Source organism: Theropithecus gelada, chromosome 16 (genome assembly GCF_003255815.1).
Source record: "Theropithecus gelada isolate Dixy chromosome 16, Tgel_1.0, whole genome shotgun sequence".
NCBI lineage: Eukaryota > Metazoa > Chordata > Mammalia > Primates > Cercopithecidae > Theropithecus > Theropithecus gelada.
The window spans coordinates 49,280,195-49,294,119 of record NC_037684.1 but is presented as its reverse complement, the minus strand read 5'-3'; the positions used below and the strand labels follow the sequence as shown (position 1 = coordinate 49,294,119).

The 13,925-nt window shown below is 45.7% G+C and overlaps 1 protein-coding gene across 5 annotated transcripts in view; it reads left to right on the top strand.

The window, feature by feature from the left end:
* Positions 1-13,925, top strand: part of ACOX1 (acyl-CoA oxidase 1) — a 43,064-nt gene that overhangs the window by 21,721 nt on the left and 7,418 nt on the right. For all 5 annotated transcript variants that reach the window (XM_025363237.1, XM_025363240.1, XM_025363238.1 and 2 more), the window contains 10 exons: positions 1,530-1,637; positions 3,722-3,841; positions 3,984-4,099; positions 6,036-6,205; positions 9,840-10,002; positions 10,453-10,643; positions 11,811-11,990; positions 12,108-12,213; positions 12,349-12,492; positions 13,346-13,552. In XM_025363237.1, coding sequence (XP_025219022.1) covers positions 1,530-1,637; positions 3,722-3,841; positions 3,984-4,099; positions 6,036-6,205; positions 9,840-10,002; positions 10,453-10,643; positions 11,811-11,990; positions 12,108-12,213; positions 12,349-12,492; positions 13,346-13,552 — 1,505 coding nt within the window. The remainder of the gene's footprint in view (positions 1-1,529; positions 1,638-3,721; positions 3,842-3,983; positions 4,100-6,035; positions 6,206-9,839; positions 10,003-10,452; positions 10,644-11,810; positions 11,991-12,107; positions 12,214-12,348; positions 12,493-13,345; positions 13,553-13,925) is intronic.

The following is a 13,925-nucleotide window of genomic DNA, read 5'->3' as shown; positions in this document are numbered from 1 at the left end:
TCCTCTTTGTATCTGCTCTGAATTGAATCCATGTTTGCCATTCATTTGCTTATGGCTTCTCTTTTTCTGCTCTAATATTTCAGAAAAACTGGTCTAGTGTATATTTGCCACTTGCTCCTTATTTCTGTACAGCTGCTGCTTTTTATTTGGTGCTGAATAGTATTTTACAGGATTTTCATGAGACTCCAAGTGGAATACTATTTGTTTCAGTTGTGCTTTTGAAAACATTTCGTCCTTATTTGTTCTGTTTAATGTTATCTGCTCTTCTGTAAAAGCTGCTTTTTTGATGAAAGATGTCTGTGAAAGTTGTGGATTGCACGTAAGTTGGTTATTCAACTTGGAAGCTTCTAAATGTTTCAAAGTGTGTTTAATGAGGTCTAGCATTATGAAAGCAGATAGGTAAAAGGTTCCCAACATTTGCTTTAGTCGGTAGTTTTGTAGAGACTGCCACCTAGAACATTTTTCTATAACTCTTTTCAAATAGTTTTGGTATATTTATGTTAAGATTTGAAACATAAGACCCTATCTATCCCAGTACACATAAGAAACTGGAAACTCTTCCTTGCTGCATTAATGAACCAGCTAGTACTAAGTTAGGCCTGCTATTGGAAATCTGTAGGGTCAACTGAGACCTTATTATTGGACCTTTTTAGGAATTTTTTGAAGTCACATTCCAGGTCATTTCCCCAATAATGGTTATACTTTTATACTTTATTTATTTATTTATTTATTTATTTATTTTGAGACGGAGTCTCACTCTGTTGCCCAGGCTGGAGTGCGGTGGCACAATCTTGGCTCACTGCAACCTCTGCCTCCTGGGTTCAAGCAATTCTCCTGCCTCAGCCTCCTGAGTAGCTGGGACTACAGGCGCATACCACAATGCCTAGCTATTTTTTGTATTTTTAATAGAGACGGGGTTTCACCGTGTTAGCCAGGATGGTCTCGATCTCCTGACCTCATGATCCACCCGCCTTGGCCTCCCAAAGTGCTGGGATTATAGGCGTGAGCCACCACGCACAGCCATACATTTTTAATTTATAAGAATTTTGGCTGAAATGTCTTCCTCTCACATGTTATCTTATTCTTCTCATTAGTACAGAATTCGAGAATGTTGAATTGGTGTGGTTAACACAATACATATGAGTTGAAAATTGGCATACTTGCAACTCAGAGATGGGTTTAAAAAGACAGTTAACATCCCTGTTAAATTCATATATTGTGATCTTAAAAATGTGATTCTAAGTTGCCTTTATATTTTCTTTCAGTTGCTGTAAATAAATGTAACAAATCAAATACAGAAATGGAACATGCATGGCACTTAGATTTTCAACTTAATGGAAAACCATCAGATAGCGTGGGAAATTCAGTGTCTTGGTTGTCAACCAGTTGTAGCTCATCTACTGGTATTTTTTGTTAGATTTTGTTTTTCTCTGAGATATGAGAGTTTAAAGGACTGTGTAGGAAATTTTTCCTTGTGCCTATTTTTTCCCCCATCTCTTAACTGAAGTCAGTGTAATTTATCTCCTTAGGAACTCACCTTCGAGGCTTGGAAACCACAGCCACATATGACCCTGAAACCCAGGAGTTCATTCTCAACAGTCCTACTGTGACCTCCATTAAATGGTGGCCTGGTGGACGTAAGTGAATTTTTCATCATTTATTGGATGTTTTGAAGGTTTGTCATGAGATTTTGCTTAGAATGTAGAGCTTTTATGAGAACGTCGGCCAGGCTTGGTGGTTTCACGCCTGTAATCCTAACACTTCAGGAGGCTGAGGTGGGCAGATCACCTGAGGTAAGGAATTCAAGACCAGCCTGGTTAATATGCTGAAACCCTGTCTCTACTAAAAATACTAAAATTAGCTGGGTGTGGTGGCGCACACCTGTAGTCCCAGCTACTCGGGAGGCTGAGGCAGGAGAATCACTGGAACCCGGAAAGATTGCAGTGAGCCAAGATTGTACCACTGCACTCCAACCTGGGCATCGCAGCAAGACTCTGTCTCAAAAACAACCCAACAAACAAACAATATATGTGTGTGGTTGTGTGTGTGTGTGTATGTGTGTGTGTGTGTATAGACAGAGAGAGGGGTGTGTGTGTGTGTGTGTGTGTGTGTGTATATATATGGGGGGGGGGAAAGCCAGGCATAGTGGCACATACTTATAGACCTGTAGTCCTGGCTACTCAGGAGGCTGACGTGGGAGGACCACTTGAGCCCAAGAGTTCAAGCCTGCAGTGAGCTACTGTCTGTGATCATGCCACTGCATTCCAGCCTGGGTGACAGAGTGAAACCCTGTCTCTTAAAAGAAAAAAATGGCCGGGCATGGTGGCTCACGCCTGTAATCCCAGCACTTTGGGAGACCGAGGCAGGCAGATCACGAGGTCAGGAGATCGAGACCATCCTGGCTAACGCGGTGAAACCCCGTCTCTACTAAAAATACAAAAAATTAGCCGGGTGTGGTGGTGCGTGCCTGTATTCCCAGCTACTCAGAGGCTGAGGCAGGAGAATGGCATGAACCTGGGAGGCGGAGCTTGCAGTGAGCCGAGATCATGCCACTGCACTCCAGCCTGGGCGACAAAGCGAGACTCCGTCTCAAAAAAAAAAAAGAAAAAAATTTAAATAGCTTTAACACAAATTTTTTTTTTTTTGAGACGAAATCTCACTGTGTCACCCAGGTTGGAGTGCAGTGGTGTGATCTCGGCTCACTGCAACCTCCACCTTCCAGTTCAAGTGATTCTCCTGCATCAGCCTCCTGAGTAGCTGGGACTACAGGTGCACGCCACCAAGCCCAGCTAATTTTTGTATTTTTAGTAGAGATGGGATTTCACCATATTGGCCAGGCTAGTCTCGAACTCCTGACCTCGTGATCTGCCCGCCTCGGCCTCCCAAAGTGCTGGAATTACAGGTGTGAGCCACCGTGCCCAGCTGACCCGAAACTTTTATATCTTCTTATTCCATTCTGAGTTATTATCTTGGAATATATATTTCTGATACAGTTAGTGGTTAAAGGATTTTGTTATTCACGTTGTATATTTTATTTTATTTTATTTTATTTATTTATTTTTTTTTTTTTTGAGACGGAGTCTCGCTCTGTTGCCCGGGCTGGAGTGCAGTGGCCGGATCTCAGCTCACTGCAAGCTCCGCCTCCCGGGTTTTACGCCATTCTCCTGCCTCAGCCTCCCGAGTAGCTGGGACTACAGGCGCCTGCTGCCTCGCCCGGCTAGTTTTTTGTATTTTTTAGTAGAGACGGGGTTTTACCGTGTTAGCCAGGATGGTCTCGATCTCCTGACCTCGTGATCCGCCCGTCTCGGCCTCCCAAAGCACTGGGATTACAGGCTTGAGCCACCGCGCCCGGCCCACATTGTATATTTTATTTAATTATAATTTATATGTAAGAAGGCACATGTAGCTAGTGATTACTGTTTTGGACAGCACTGCCTTAAGGGATAACAAGGAAGTAGTTTAAATTAGTATTCTTATTTTTATCCTAAAATTTTCTCTATGTAAATGCATGAGAAATAAGCAGAAAAGAAAGTAATAACTATTAGCTTAAGGGAATTTCTTTCTGAAAGCTAAGTGTGATACTGTCAGCAGAAAGGCTTTCTGGACACATACTATTGGTTTAGTCTAGTGTTAGATTTAACATATTCTTTCTTCTTTTTTCTACCCTTTAAAAATATACGAACGTTTACTCACCCCTCTCTTGTTCCCTTTTATATTACAGTTGGAAAGACTTCAAATCATGCAATAGTTCTTGCCCAGCTCATCACTAAGGGGAAATGCTATGGATTACATGCCTTTATTGTACCTATTCGTGAAATTGGGACCCATAAGCCTTTGCCAGGTAAGAACTGTTCATCTGATGTTGAGATGAAAATGAAACTGAGCACTTTCTTAAAAGGTAGAATGCCCAACTGAAGAGGTGGAGCGAAAGCCAGAAATTCCAGAGCATAAACATCTCATGACTGTCCTTTCATCTGTGGTAGGAATTACTGTTGGCGACATCGGCCCCAAATTTGGTTATGATGAGATAGACAATGGCTACCTCAAAATGGACAACTATCGTATTCCCAGAGAAAACATGCTGATGAAGTATGCCCAGGTACGTTTTGATAGAAAATAGAAGCAGAGGCATCAAACAGTGGGGTTGCAGTGGCTGTTGCTCACAATAGGGTTAGTATGGTCTGTTCTTTTAGAAGGTAATAACAGCTGGCACACTGACATATTCCTGTTATCCCAGCACTTTGGGAGGCTGAGTGCATGGATGACTTGAGCCCAGGAGTTCAAGACCAGCCTGGGCAACATAGTGTGAACCCATCTCTACAAAAATTTAAAAAATCTAGCTGGGCATAGTAGCACACATGTGTAGTCCCAGCTACTTGGGAGACTGGGGTGGGAGGATCACTTGAGCCTGGGAGGTCAAGGCTTCAGTGAGCTGTGATTATGCCACACTGTACTCCCGCCTGGATGACAGTGAGACCTTGCCTCAAAAAAAAAAAAAAAAAAAAAAAGGCTGGGTGCGGTGGCTCACACCTGTAATTCCAGCACTTTGGGAGGCTGAGGCAGGAAGATCATGAGGTCAAGAGATGGAGACCGTCCTGGCCAACCAACATGGTGAAACCCTGTCTCTACTAAAAATACAAAAAAATTAGCTGGGCATGGTGGCGTGCGCCTGTAGTCCCAGCTACTCAGGAGGCTGAGGCAGGAGAATCTCTTGAATCCGGGAGGCAGAGGTTGCAGTGAGCAGAGATCGTGCCACTGCACTCCAGCTTGGTGAAAGAGTGAGACTCTGTCTTATAAAAGGAGGTAATAAGGCCGGGTGCGGTGGCTCATGCCTGTAGTCCCAGCACTTTGGGAGGCTGAGGAAGGCGGATCCTGAGGTCAGGAATTCAAGACCAGCCTGACCAATATGGTGAAACCCTGTCTCTACTAAAAATACAAAGATTAGCGGGGTGTGATGGCACGTACCTGTAATCTCAGCTACTCAGGAGGCTGAGGCAGGAGAATCGCTTGAACCTGGAAGGCAGAAGTTGCAGTAAGTCAAGATCGCACCACTGCCCTCCAGCCTGAGCAACACAGCGAGACTCTTGTCTCAAAAAAAAAAAGGAGATAATAATGCATTTTTCCTTCTGATGCTTTTTTTTTTTTGGAGAGAGAGAGTCTTGCTTTGTCACCCATGCAGTGGTGTGATCTTGGCTCACTGCAACCTCCGCCTCCTGGGTTCAAGCGATTCTCCTGCCTCAGCCTCCCGAGTAGCTGGGATTACAGGCATGTGGCACCACACCCAGCTAATTGTTTTGTATTTTTAGTAGAGGTGGAGTTTCACCCTGTTGGCCAGGCTGGTCTTGAACTCCTGACCTCAGGGGACCCTCCTGCCTCGGCCTCCCAAAGTGCTAGGATTACAGGTGTGAGCCACTGTGCCCGGCATTTTTTTTTTTTTTTTTTTTTGAGATGGAGTCTCACTCTGTCACCCAGGCTGGAGTGCAGTGGCACAATCTCAGCTCACTGCACCCTCCGCCTCCCGGGTTCAAACGATTCTCCTGTCTCAGCCTCCTGAGTAGCTGGGATTACAGGCACGCGCCACCACACTCAGCTGATTTTTGTATTTTTAGTAGAGACTGGGTTTCACCATGTTGTTCAGCCTGGTCTCAAACTCCTGACCTCTTGATCTGTCTGCTTTGGCCTCCCAAAGTGCTGGAATTACAGGCGTGGTCATCATGCCCACTCTGATGCTTTTACTGTGGCAGTGAAATCAGAAGCAGTTAGCAGGGTTGAAGGATATATTTTGATTTGCTAAACCAATGATTCTCAAACTTGCATGCGTTAGAATGACCTGGAAGGCCAGTTAAAGCCCAGATTGCTAGGCCCCACCCCGGAGTTTCTGATTCAGTTGGTCAGGGTGGGGACTAAGATGTAGTATTTCATGCAAGTTGCCAGGTGATGCTGATGCTGCTATTCCAGGGACTGTACTTTGAGAACCACTGAACTGCCTCTTGGACTTAAAAAAAGGAAGCATCAGTCCCACGTTCTTCTTCCAGGTGAAGCCTGATGGCACGTACGTGAAACCACTGAGTAACAAGCTGACTTACGGGACCATGGTGTTTGTCAGGTCCTTCCTTGTGGGAGAAGCTGCTCGGGCTCTGTCTAAGGCGTGCACCATTGCCATCCGATACAGCGCTGTGAGGCACCAGTCTGAAATCAAGCCAGGGTAAGGGTAGGGTCCTAGATGGGCTCAGTACCGAAGGCCTAGTTTTTACCCCATTCAGATCCCAGAATTCCCAAATGTCAATACAGAAGATGCATTGGCACTGCAAAATTGGCTAGGGTGATAACTGGGCCTGTAATTTTGTATCTAGGCTTCCTTTTCTTAAGAGGAAAGATAGAAATAACCACCCTTGCTATAATCAGTGACTGCCAAAAAAGAAAAAAAGAGAATACTCACCTTATTATTTTTAATCTTTTAAGAAAAGTAGTAATAATATTACTTGAACTTTGTAAGTGAAATGTTCAACACATTAAAGGCAATTTGAAAGTTTGGATTACTACTAGCAACTATAAATTGTGCATGGTGAAAGTGACATTAAATTTGTTTCCCTTTTGCATTCATGGCGACGGTTTGTTCCTACAACTGCCTTTCACTGATACTCCCTGATACTCTTTTTACTCTTAAGGAATAAAGAAATTGGCCAGGTGTGGTAGCTCACACCTGTAATCCCAGCACTTTGGGAGGCTGAGGCAAGATTACTTGAGCCTAGGAGTTTGAGGCCAACCTGAGCAACATAGCAAGACCCTGTCTCGATTTTCTTTTCTTTCCCTTTCCCTCCCCTCTCCTTAACTAATCTGTTAAGAGGAGAGGAGAGGCTGGGCACAATGGCTCATGACTGTAATCTCAGCACTCTGGGAGGCCGAGGCGGGCGGATCACGAGGTAAGGAGTTCAAGACCAGTCTGACCAACATGGTGAAACCCTGTCTCCTTAACTAATCTGTTAAGATACAGATTGGGGCCGGGCGCGGTGGCTCAAGCCTGTAATCCCAGCACTTTGGGAGGCCGAGATGGGTGGATCACGAGGTCAGGAGATCGAGACCATCCTGGCTAACACAGTGAAACCCTGTCTCTACTAAAAAAAATACAAAAAACTAGCCGGGCGAGGTGGCGGGCGCCTGTAGTCCCAGCTACTCGGGAGGCTGAGGCAGGAGAATGGCGTGAACCCGGGAGGCGGAGCTTGCAGTGAGCTGAGATCCGGCCACTGCACTTCAGCCTGGGCGACAGAGCGAGACTCCGTCTCAAAAAAAAAAAAAGATACAGATTGGAGGTCTGAAGAAATGATCAACAGTACTCATGCCTTCTTGTCATCTATCAGGATCTATCAGGGCCCCAGCCCCTCTGCTGCGTATTCTAGCTCTTGAGGGAGAGCTCACCTGGCTGCATGGAGTTTATATGCTTCGATTAGGCTTTCGGGGCTATTGATACCCACCATGGTCGGCCAGACTGCTACCTGCTGTGGCTGGATGCGTTGACTGGGCAGGTCATTCAAATAGGACACCATGCCACACACCAGCTTTCCTGAGTGCACGTGGTCATAACTTTTCATCAGGAACCTAAAAATCACCAGTAAACCTGCTTTTAGTAACTACTTTATTTTTGTTTTGTTTTGCTTTTTCTTTTTTGAGATGGAGTTTCATTCTTGTTGCCTAGGCTGGATGGAGTGCAATGGCCAGATCTCAGCTCACTGCAACCTCCTCCTCTTAGGTTCAAATGAATGATTCTCCTGCCTCAGCCTCCCAAGTAGCTGGGACTACAGGCACCTGCCACCACGCCTGGCTAATTTTTAATATTTTTTTTTTTTAGTAGAGACAGAGTTTTACCATATTGGCCAGGCTGGTCTTGAACTCCTCACCTCGTAATCTGCCCGCCTCGGCCTCCCAAAGTGCTGGGATTACAGGAGTGAGCCACCACACCTGGCCTTTTTTTTTTTTTTTTTTTTGATGGAGTTCTCACTCTTGTTGCCCAGGATGGAGTGCAATGGCACAATCTTGGCTCACTGCAACCTCTGCTTCCCAGGTTCAAGTGATTCTTCTGCCTCAGCCTCCCAAGTTGCTGGGATTATAGGCATGTGCCACCATGCCTGACTAATTTTTTTTGTATTTTTTAGTAGAGACAGGGTTTGACCATGTTGGTTAGGCTGGTCTTGAACTCCTTACCTCGTGATTCCATCTCCCCTCCCCTTCCCTCTCCTTTTCGTCTTTTTTTTTTTTTTTTTTTTTTTTTGAGATGGATTCTCACTCTGTTGCCCAGGCCGGAGTGCAGTGGCGCGATCTCAGCTTGCTGCAGTCTCCGCCCCCTGAGTTCAAGTGATTCTCCTGCCTCCGCCTCCGCCTCCGAAGTAGCTGGGATTACAGGCGCACGCCACCATGCCCGGCTAATTTTTGTATTTTTTTTTTTTTTTTTTTTTTTTTTGAGACGGAGTCTTGCTCTGTCGCCCAGGCTGGAGTGCAGTGGCCGGATCTCAGCTCACTGCAAGCTCCGCCTCCCGGGTTCCCGCCATTCTCCTGCCTCAGCCTCCCGAGTAGCTGGGACTACAGGCGCCTGCCACCTCGCCCGGCTTGTTTTTTGTAGTTTTAGTAGAGAGGGGGTTTCACTGTGTTCACCAGGATGGTCTCGATTTCCTGACCTCGTGATCCGCCCGTCTCGGCCTCCCAAAGTGCTGGGATTACAGGCTTGAGCCACCGTGCCCGGCCGAATTTTTGTATTTTTAGTAGAGACAGGATTTCACCATGTTGGCCAGGCTGATCTATTTTCAACAAAATTAAAAATTAATTAAATTTTAAAGCCAGGCGCAGTGGCTCACGCCTGTAATCCCAGCACTTTGGGAGGCCAAAGCGGGTGGATCACTTGAAGTCAGGAGTTCAAGACCAGCCTGGCCAACATAGTGAAACCCCACGTCTACTAAAAATACAAAACTTAGCCGGGTATAGTGGCGGGCGCCTGTAATTCCAGCTACTCGGGAGACTGAGGCAGGAGAATCACTTGAACCCAGGAAGTGGAGGTTGTAATGAGCCAGAATCACAACACTGCACTCCATCCTGGGTGATAAAGGGAGACTTCATCTCAAAAAATAATAATAATAATTACATTTTTAAAAAGGAATAAAGGAGTTGATACAATCAGACCCTTGCTAATTCTTACACTTCAAAATATTTAACACCCTCCATTGGGTGTTCTCCAAAATTGTGGTCAAAATACAGTGTATTCAGCCATCTGGTGAGCAGAGCTTTTCAGCATTGCCTTCTTACTGGGTTGTCTAGCGTTGGTTTTGTATGTTGCTATGAGCTATGGTTTTCTAAGTTATACTGGAAAGACTAGGACAGATATGGACTTTGCAGCTAGAAAATTCTGTCAACCTACACAGTACAAGGTAATTAGAGCATGGTCTTAGGGAGCCAAATAGCCTAGGCACCATGGCTCATGCCTGTAATCCCAGCACTGTGGGAGGCTGACGCAGGAGAATCGCTTGAACCTGGGAGGTGGAGCTTGCAGTGAGCCAAGATCGCACCACTGCACTAAAGCCTGGGTGACAGAGGGTGACTCCATCGCAAAAAAAAAAAAAAAAACCCCCAATTTCAATCTAAGACCTGACACATATGAGCTGTGTGACCTCAGGCAGATTCTTGACCTCTCGGTTTCCCATTTGTAAAATGGGGATAGTAATAGTAACTACCTCACAGTGCCCTTATAAGGACTAAATAAGTTAAAATATCAAGTGCTTAGATTAGAACCTGGCATATAGAAAGTTCTGTATAAACATTTACTTACTATTTTATTCTTTTTCTATGTCATGTAGTGAACCAGAACCGCAGATTTTGGATTTTCAAACCCAGCAGTATAAACTCTTTCCACTCCTGGCCACTGCCTATGCCTTCCAGTTTGTGGGCGCATACATGAAGGAGACCTATCACCGGATTAATGAAGGCATTGGTCAAGGGGACCTGAGTGAACTGCCTGAGGTACGAGTTTGGTCTCATTCACTCGTGGGCACCCTTCTGTTTCATGGTTGCCTGTTGGACGATGTCCAGAGATAACTAGATGTTGGGATTTCCTGAAAAGAATTATGTATTCTGAGAACTTCTTCTGGTTGAAAGTAGATCAGATATGAAGAACTGTGGGGTTTGTTGTGAAGTATTTTTAGTGTTATCAGAAATATTGTACCATGTTGATTATTTGTCAATCAAGGAAATGTAAGTGGTGAATTTTTAGCCAAGTAGAGCAGCTCAGATGGGTGTGGGTAGTGTTCTCCGTTCTTCTGGCCAGTCGGACAGCTGTGCTTCTTCAGTTTGCATGTGTGGCAGCTGTGTTTTGACAGTGGCCGGGATGTTAGAGGAGGGGTGTGTTTTCTCATTGGTTCTCGGGCTCTCTGCACTACAAATGTCCTGACAGATTTGTGCTTGTCCTCTTAGCTTCATGCCCTCACTGCTGGACTTAAGGCTTTCACCTCCTGGACTGCAAACACTGGCATCGAAGCATGTCGGATGGCTTGTGGTGGGCATGGCTATTCTCATTGCAGTGGTCTTCCAAATATTTATGTCAATTTCACCCCAAGCTGTACCTTTGAGGGAGAAAACACTGTCATGATGCTCCAGACGGCTAGGTGAGAGTCAAATCCGCAATTCCTCCCATCTGTTCATAAGAATGTTCTAGTCCTTTTCCTAGGTTCTTGTTCCCATGGTTTTTCGTCACCGTATATATATATTTGTTCCTGAAAGGTATACTTTTACCTTCCATTCTGACTCACTGTTTTTATTTCGTGGTGAGGCTAGAGAGTATGACGCACCTGTTAAATAGCTTGAAGTTGTATCAAGGGTAAAGTTACTGGGCTGGGCACAGTGGCTCATGACTAATCCCAGCACTTTGGGAGGCCGAGGCGGGCGGATCACGAGGTAAGGAGTTCAAGACCAGCCTGACCAACATGGTCAAACCCTGTCTCTACTAAAAAATACAAAAAAATTAGCCAGGCATGGTGGCGTATGCCTATAATCGCGGCTACTTGGGAGGCTGAGGCAGAAGAATCACTTGAACCTGGGAGGCAGAGGTTGCAGTGAGCCAAGATTGCACCATTGCACTCCATCCTGGGCAACAAGAGTGAAAACTCCATCCAAAAAAAAAAAGGCCAGATGTGGTGGCTCACTCCTGTAATCTCAGCACTTTGGGAGGCCAAGCCGGGTGGATCACTTGAGGTCAGGAGTTAGAGACCAGCCTGGCCAACATGGTAAAACCCTGTCTCTACTAGAAAAAAAAAATATTAAAAATTAGCCAGGCATGGTGGCAGGTGCCTGTAGTCCCAGCTACTTGGGAGGCTGAGGCAGGAGAATCATTCATTTGAACCTGAGAGGAGGAGGTTGCAGTGAGCTGAGATCTGGCTATTGCACTTCATCCAGCCTAGGCAACAAGAGCAAAACTCCATCTCAAAAAAAAAAAAAGAAGGCCGGGCGCGGTGGCTCAAGCCTGTAATCCCAGCACTTTGGGAGGCCGAGACGGGTGGATCACGAGGTCAGGAGATCGAGACCATCCTGGCTAACATACTGAAACCCCATCTCTACTAAAAAATAACAAAAAACTAGCCGGGCGATGTGGCGGACGCCTGTAGTCCCAGCTACTCGGGAGGCTGAGGCAGGAGAATGGCGTGAACCCGGGAGGCAGAGCTTGCAGTGAGCTGAGATCTGGCCACTGCACTCCAGCCTGGGCGACAGAGCAAGACTCCGTCTCAAAAAAAAAAAAAAAAGTAGTTACTAAAAGCATGTTTACTGGTGATTTTTAGGTTCCTGATGAAAAGTTATGACCAGGTGCACTCAGGAAAGTTGGTGTGTGGCATGGTGTCCTATTTGAATGACCTGCCCAGTCAACGCATCCAGCCACAGCAGGTAGCAGTCTGGCCGACCATGGTGGATATCAATAGCCCCGAAAGCTTAACCGAAGCATATAAACTCCGTGCAGCCAGGTGAGCTCTCCCTCAAGAGCTAGAATACGCAGCAGAGGGGCTGGGGCCCTGATAGATGACAAGAAGGCATGAGTACTGTTGATCATTTCCTCAGACCTCCAATCTGTGTGTTAACAGATTAGTAGAAATTGCTGCAAAAAACCTTCAAAAAGAAGTGATTCACAGAAAAAGCAAGGAGGTAGCATGGAACCTAACTTCTGTTGACCTTGTTCGAGCAAGTGAGGTCAGTGGTAGTTCTCTCTTTTTCCCCTTCCCTGCCCCCCAGCGTCCCGCATTTTCTGGTGCAGAAACCCTAGTCACTGTGTATTGAATCTTTTTCGAAGGTTCTCAAACTCAGGTGTTTTCTGTTTAATCTTAGGCACATTGCCACTATGTGGTAGTTAAGCTCTTTTCAGAAAAACTCCTCAAAATTCAAGATAAAGCCATTGAAGCTGTCTTAAGGAATTTATGTCTGCTGTATTCTCTGTATGGAATCAGTCAGAACGCAGGGGATTTCCTTCAGGTCAGTATTTTCTAAGTACAAGTCTTTTTTTTTTTTTTTTTTTTTTTGAGACGGAGTCTTGCTCTGTCTCCCACGCTGGAGTGCAGTGGCCGGATCTCAGCTCACTGCAAGCTCCGCCTCCCGGGTTCCCGCCATTCTCCTGCCTCAGCCTCCCGAGTAGCTGGGACCACAGGCGCCGCCACCTCGCCCGGCTAATTTTTTGTGTTTTTAGTAGAGACGGGGTTTCGCCGTGTTAGCCAGGATGGTCTCGATCTCCTGACCTTGTGATCCGCCCGTCTCGGCCTCCCAAAGTGCTGGGATTACAGGCTTGAGCCACCGCGCCCGGCCCTAAGTACAAGTCTTTTTTGTTGTTAAGAAAAGTAATTGTTGGCCGGGCGCGGGCAACCCTAGAGGCAGAGGTTGCAATGAGCACCACTGCACTCCAGCCTGGGCGACAGAGCAAGACTCTGTCTCAAAAAAGAAAGAAAAATAGCTGGGCGCAGTGGCTCACACCTGTAATCCCAGCACTTTGGGAGGCCAAGGCAGGTGGATCACCTGAGTTCGGGAGTTCAAGACCAGCCTGACAAACATGGAGAAACCCTGTCTCTACTAAAAATACAAAATTAGCCTGGCATGCTATTGCATGCTTGTAATCCCAGCTATTCGGGAGGCTGAGGGAGGAGAATCACTTGAACCCAGGAGGCAGAGATTTCGGTGAGCCAAGATCACGCCATTGCAATCCAGCCTGGGCAACAAGAGTGAAACTCAGTCTCAAAAAGAAAATTTGCTGTCTGCTTTATAGCTGTATATGCATATAATTATGTCTATCTGTATACATATATATGTTTTATTTACTTATTTTGGTCTCTTTTAGGGGAACATCATGACAGAGTCTCAGATTATGCAAGTAAACCCGCGTGTAAAGGAGTTACTCACTCTTATTCGCTCAGATGCTGTTGCTTTGGTTGATGCATTTGATTTTCAGGATGTGACACTTGGCTCTGTGCTTGGCCGCTATGATGGAAATGTGTATGAAAACTTGTTTGAGTGGGCTAAGAACTCCCCACTGAACAAAACAGAGGTAAAAATCCAGTGTCTTTGCACCTTTTTAAAAGTCTTCACTTAAATATTGAAGCAGGAAAGACCTTTGGAAAGGGATTTATCTGTGAAAGCTCTGAAAGTACTGTGGCCACTTAGGACAGTCACTTTATTTGAGCAACAGGTTCAGAAGGGAACTGGGTTGATCCCACAGTAACCAGGGTCTTAATCAATTTCAATTTTTGATAATGAATTGAACATTTAAAAATATATATAAGCTGGGCGCATTGGCTCACACCTGTAATCCCAGCACTTTGGGAAGCCGAGTGGGCGGATCACCTGAGGTCAGCAGTTCGAGACTAGCCTGGCTAAAATGATGAAACTCCGTCTCTACTAAAAATACAAAAAATCAGCCA